Source organism: Mytilus edulis, unplaced genomic scaffold, assembly GCF_963676685.1.
Source record: "Mytilus edulis unplaced genomic scaffold, xbMytEdul2.2 SCAFFOLD_963, whole genome shotgun sequence".
Classification (NCBI taxonomy): domain Eukaryota; kingdom Metazoa; phylum Mollusca; class Bivalvia; order Mytilida; family Mytilidae; genus Mytilus; species Mytilus edulis.
In genome coordinates this window covers 1-6,729 of record NW_027268130.1, presented here as the reverse complement: position 1 = coordinate 6,729, position 6,729 = coordinate 1, and the positions used below count along the sequence as shown (strand labels likewise).

The 6,729-nt window shown below is 33.4% G+C and overlaps 1 protein-coding gene across 1 annotated transcript; it reads left to right on the top strand.

Annotated features, from left to right (window-relative positions):
* Positions 1-1,356: 1,356 nt before the first annotated feature.
* On the top strand, positions 1,357-2,295 carry LOC139506866 (neuronal acetylcholine receptor subunit alpha-6-like). Its single transcript, XM_071295564.1, has one exon. It carries the CDS (start codon positions 1,366-1,368, stop codon positions 2,293-2,295), a length of 930 nt encoding a protein of 309 aa, XP_071151665.1. The 5' UTR covers positions 1,357-1,365.
* The last annotated feature ends 4,434 nt before the right edge of the window (positions 2,296-6,729 follow it).

The following is a 6,729-nucleotide window of genomic DNA, read 5'->3' as shown; positions in this document are numbered from 1 at the left end:
TTTTGAAATAATAGTAAATACTCTTGGAAATCGCAAAAGAAAATAAATCTTTAATCCTTTAAATACATGTACTACATGAAAGTTCCAAAACAGTTGAAGACAAGGGTTTAGGCTAAAGACTTCTAAATTGATGTTATCCATTGTGAAAACATCTTCTTATTTTTAGTGTCAGTTTTAATCAAGCAAATTTAAAGTGATAACAATCAACATAAATCCTTATAAACACATTACGGGGGTCTAGATTGGTGGTCTTTCATTCCTGCATTCTTTATTTATCTTTGTCGTTTTTCGCTATTCTTTATATTGTTTGCTCATCATTCCTTTTTTTTTTATTTTACAGCAAGCAGTTATTCACTAACTTTTTTTGTCCTAATTTTCTCTGATCTTGAATTTTTGTCCTGTAGATTTGACCTTTGCATTGTCCTTCGTTGCCCTTCGATGTTATAGTTTTCCTTGGTCGTCATCCTTTCCTAATCTAAATACAGATCAAACGACGTAGGTGTAAGGGAGCAATTATTTAACTGAAAAAAGGAGGGGGTATAGGTTTTGTTTTCTTTTTTCTGAATCAGATTTCCTTTTTCGACGAATTTCTGTAATCTGGATTTTTTTGTCCTGTAGATTTGACCCATTATTTTCGTATTTGCATTGTCCTTCGTTGCCCTTCGCTGTTATCGTTTTCCTTGGTCGTCATCCTCTCTAATCTAATACAGATAAAACGACGTAGATGTAAGGGACATTTAACCTCAAAGTTGGGGAGGGGAGTATGGTTTTTGTTTTGTCCCAGTCAGATTTTTTTTTTCACGCATTTTGTTTTACTTTTTCGACGCTATCAATCATTTTTGTTTTCAATATATTTTTATAACACTATAAGGTATGAGGAAAATCTAGATTTAGAATATTTTGTTTTGTCATCTTGGGGATCCGAATATTTTTTAGGACACAATGTATCACTACGACCTTCAAATAATAGGAAAACACATATTTTAATAGTTTACTATAAAATGCCCTGACATGATTAAGTCAATGTAGAAATGGTTCAACCAAACGCACTAATAAATGATTAAACGAAAAACAAATAAAAAGACAGAAACCAACAAAGTTTGTGATTTAAAATATATTTCAAATAACTATCAAATTTTAAATCAAATGAAATCTTAAACGGGTGTAATATCTCCTCCGTTTAATTAAATCTTTAAAATAAATAAATAATAGAAAGCTACTCAAGTAAAGGACTATTAAAACAAATATCACAAAAGATTCACTTGAATTAGATACATTACTATAACTTTAAAGTAACTAGTATATAAAACAAGATTAAATCACTGTCCCTAGCTCATTATTGACAACACCGTCAAAAGTATAAAGATGATACGGTGGATATTTCTGTTTTCCGTTTTTGGTCGTACTGTTTGTCAGAGTAATACGGATGTTCAAAACTTACTGACACAACTTTTCACAACAAATAGTTATAACTACTTGATCAGACCTAGCACCGACCAGTCAGTGACAAAGGAAGTTTATATAAGTTTCACTCTTTACGGAATAACGGGAATTGACGAGATTGAACAGAAACTAACAACTACGGGATGGTTGGAGATTCATTGGCAAGATGACCTTTTGTCCTGGACACCTTCTAGCTATGGTGGATTACAGGAACTTTATGTTCCACAGGGAAATATATGGAAACCTGATATCTCACTGCAAAATGGTTTCAGTGATTTGAAAGAACTTGGATCTAAATTCATTCAAGTAAATATTCAGAGCGATGGTCAAGTCACGTGGCGTCCTTTTCAGGTTTTCAGTACAAAGTGCAGTCTTGATTCGACCTATTTCCCTTTCGATAGACAAACATGTGACCTTGTGTTCGTCGCGTGGAGTCTTGATCGACACGATGTATTTCTCGCGCAATATTCTGACGGAATAGACATTTCTGAAGAATTACAATCTCATGGAGAATGGGAAATAATAACATCGTCCGCCACAGACGAGGTGGAAAGTTACGAAACTAAAGTTAAATTTACAATTGTTATACAGAGGAAGCCGTTGTTTGTTATTATGAATTTTGTTCTCCCCATTATATTGCTCTCTCTGTTGGACATTTTCACTTTTAAGATTCCCGCGGATATAGGAGAGCGATTGGGTTACACGATTACTGTATGGTTGTCATTTGCGGTATTTCTGACGATTGTTTCAGCTTCTCTTCCTCAGAGTTCAGAAACGGTCCCTATAATGTCCGTTTATATAATTATACAACTGGTGATGGGAACCCTCATTGTGCTTATTTTCGACCCGTAGAATCTGGGTTGATAACTCTTTCGGCGGAGGAACCAGTGTACAGGATATTGAAAATGCTTACACTGCGCATGCGTGGTAAAAAGGTTTCTAGTTCAGAAGAATCCAAAACAGATGCAGTAGCAGAGAAGGATGTCACGTGGAAAGAAGCTATCACAGCATTGGATAAATTATTGTTTTGGATTTGCTTTGCGATATTCGTTCTATCCACCGTGATTGCTTTTCTTGTTGCTGGATTGAAATATAAATGACAACTTTCAAATTTCTACAATACAATTTGTATTTGCATGACAATTTTTATCTTACTAACTCAAATAACATTGCTGAATACAATTGTTTAAATTTTGTATTATTGGGAAATCAAAAACGTTATTCCTTACTTTCATTAGTGAAAGACCATTTAACTTCAAGGTGAATTATGAATTTTTCCTAAAAAAAATTTATTTTGATCACCAATTTGATGAAAACAAGCAGATGACCAAATAAAACGTATTATATTCAGATTTTCCCCATACCTTATAGTACTAAATTTTGCAAACAATTAATTGATTGATAGCGTTGAAAAACTAATATCAAGTTTGACACAGACAAAACACCATAATCCCTCTTTGAAGTTGAATGGTTTCTCCCTTAGGCAAAAAGTAATGTGCTTCCAATCTCCTGACCAATGCTTAATGTCCATGTCTACCCATTTAAATTTTATGTACAATTTTGATTAGGCACAACAAGGATTTGTATAGTGACACTATACAAATCCTTGGGCACAATAAATGTGAAAAATATTTTTTTATCAAGCACCAACCTATAAATCCAAAATATTCCGTTATAATCTGTGTAAATGTTCAAAAGAATAAAATAGTTTACCCATACGCTTTTTTGTTCTACCGGACGTCAGGAAACAATTTCATTTATTTTACTTGTCCTACACAAAAAGCTTATCTTCTCTTTTAATAATAATTCTTTAAAATAGTAAGGTTGGCCTTTTTATTTGATATTAATAATTTCCAGCTGATACAGCTTCTTCTTTCCGTAGTTTTTAGTGGAAGAAGACGTCAAGTCTTGTGAAGACTTAAGGGGCCGACCATTGGCTTTGAGTCTCCGTATGCCGCATTCATTTCGTGTATTACAATTTCAAAACAACTTAGATTCCTGACACCGATTTTTACACATGATTGGGCATCTGAATCATTTAATTTGTAAATTATGATTGTAAAACAATCACTATCGTAAATATGACCCTTTTATTTATGTAAATTATTAGATTTCATCTCATCCACATGAACGTAATTTGTTCTACTTGTAACAGGATGTTTTAACTGTAGATATTTGTATTACGCATGCGTGAATTTGGTATCGGTACAACTCGCCCTGTTTACAAGTTCGCCCTTGAAGTTACGAATTTGCAATCCTGCAGACAAGAAGATTTTATTTTTATATAAATAAAAAGGATATATAAAGTGTTATCTTTATTCATGGGTTTCCTTTGTCATGTGAATTAGATGCCCTTCGTAACATACATGTGAACCTCCCGTTTAGGAGAAAAAACTCCCGTGTATGAAATTTTTCAGACGCCATATTTGATCATTTCTTACTACTGTACGGGTGGCAACACTCCTTTTGCGCCAATTACTGTTTTTCATGGGTATCATTTGCGCCAATTTTTTTTTCTTCAAATGTATCAATTGCGCCAGTTTTCGGAACTCATTTGCGCCAATTTACCTGAACACATATTGATCGTTCGTACATATTAAAGATTAATATATATTTAGTATCATTTTTGTCTGAGGGGAAGTCTTGCACATACACATGAGACAGACCCACACAAGTTAGAGCGTCAGATACTACGAACAGCATGCAAAAGAAAAGCTACAGAAAATATATCCGAAAGACGAGATAAGATCATATGTTCGGAGCTATTCCATCATGAAGAGGAACATCTACAGAAAAATGACTTGAAGTGCATAAGACAGTCTATGTACAGAGAGAGAAGATAACTGTTCCCTGTCCAACCAAAAAGATCAGTAGAATTTCAAAAAAATTAAGTGAGGTATAGTGATCACAAATAAAGAAGAAGAGTGTGTTTTAGTAAATGATATTGACAGTGGCATTGTTATTCTCGGTTGTGAAGCTAACTTGCAATTTCTTTGTATGCGGGGCAGAAAATGTTTTTGCATACAATACATGGATTCAGGAATGGACATTTAATTTATATTCCACTTTTAGATTGCCCTTTTGCCTTCTTAATCAGGAAACTGTAATAGAAATGTTTTTCTGTGTTTAAGGAATGTTTTTCTTTAAATTGGCGCAATCGTATATTTTATTTTTGGCGCAATTGATACCATGTAATTTTTAAACATGTGGCGCAAACGTAGCATTAGAGAAAAAAGTTGTGGCGCAAAAGGACGCATTTTTGGCGCAAACGGATCTCTCCCGTACGGGTGTAATTGACACCTGTGTTAAATTTTACCTGAACATCAACAGAAGATGTATAATTATATGGCTTCACTTGACAGCTTGGGTGTCAAACATACTGGTAATCAACGATGTTTACCTCCGGCTAATTGCCGTTGTGTTATCAAAACGATGTGTATTGGGAATATTGAAATACTTTTTTGTTACTTCCCTTTGTTTATCCTGTTTTCAGTTATTTTGCTTTTAAAAATGTAAATGGTAAAAAGACTATAAATGATTAATATTTTAATCAAATAATCATAAAAGGATGTTGATTAAATGAATTTAAATGATTTTGGACAAATAAAAAAATTAAAATTTATAAATTATTTTATTAATTTAGACCTCCTTTCAAGGATTAAATTGAAGTTTATATATTAAATTTGTTTATAAATGATTAGAAGTCAACATACAATATGTGCAACTAGGCTAATAGTCTAGCTTCTGCTAGCTTCATGTATAATTTTTCTACCGATTTTTAAATATATAACTAGAATTATGCAAACAGACTTAAGGAAAAGGCATGTAAGTCATGTAAGTTCATACAAATATGACACTTTTTCTAGACAATCCAGATCTTGCAAAATACATCGCTAAAAATTGTAACCTTTAATTTTGTTGTTGTGCAGTAAAAACCCATATGGGAACTTTCAAAAGTTGGCAGGTATGTAACAAGTCTTACTATTTTATGCTCCATTTATGGGCAATATGTTTTCTAGTCTGTCCGTCCGTCCTGCTTCTGGTTATAAAGTTTATGGTCGAGGTAGTTTTTGATGAAGTTGAAATCCAATCAACTTGAAACTTAGTACACATGTGTTCCTCTTGATATGATCTTCTTAATTACTGCCAAATTAAAGATTTTACCTAATTTTCATAGTCAACTGAACATAGAAAATGATTGTACGGATGGGAAATCCATGTACTTATGACCTTTTCTTGTTTGAAGAAAAAAAATACATTTTAACGATAATGGAATAAAGCAGCCTAGGTAAGTGGGGCTGCTTTTATGGTAATTCAAGTTACCTTTTATTCACCTTCTTCCACTTCAGAGCTATCAGCTCTGATCTTTTTATATAATTAATTGAGAATAGAAATGGGGAATATGTCAAGGAGTCAACAAACTGACCAAAGAGCAGATAACAGCCGAAGGCCACTAACGGGAGAATAATAGGGGGCCCGCCAATGGGAGAATAATAGGGGCCGCCAATGGGAGAATAATAGGGGCCTCCAATGGGAGAATAATAGGGGCCGCCAATGGGAGAATAATAGAGGCCGCCAATAAGAGAATAATAGGGGCCACCAATGGGAGAATAATAGGGGCCACCAATGGGAGAATAATAGGGGCCGCCAATGGGAGAATAATAGGGGCCACCAATGGGAGAATAATAGGCAACATGTGCAGAATAAAGAACGATTAAATTAACGAATAGAGAAAAATAGACAAAACAGATTAGAAAATGGAAAAAAAATGTCAAATAAATAAAAGAATAGAGAAAAATGGTCTAAAATAAACTGATGGACCGGACCGCCCGATCCAGACACCAACTTTATTACCGTTTTCAATTTTTTTTCAATTTTTTTTTAGTAGTTTTCAGTAGTAAAACTATCAATCGTACAGTGTTATCTTTGTAAACTTAATAAAATCAAGTATATACTTGTGCTGTTTATCTATAAGCCACTGCAGTATAACACTTTGATTCATGCTTTACACAATCATTTTGTATTTTAGGATTATTAGTATTCCAGAATGAGAAAAAATATAGTGTCCCCTGCATTATCATTAAACGGGTTATATCTGAGACTCATACACTTAATTCGGCCTGATTTACGTTCAAATAATGAACGAAAAAAACAATTAAGTTATACAGAAACAAACGACTGAATAACAGGCTCTTGAATATGTTTACTACCGATAATCTAGATATTACTCAGTGTCACCTTTCATTTTATTAAAAGAGAGGCATTAGTTTGTTTTATTTAAAGGCA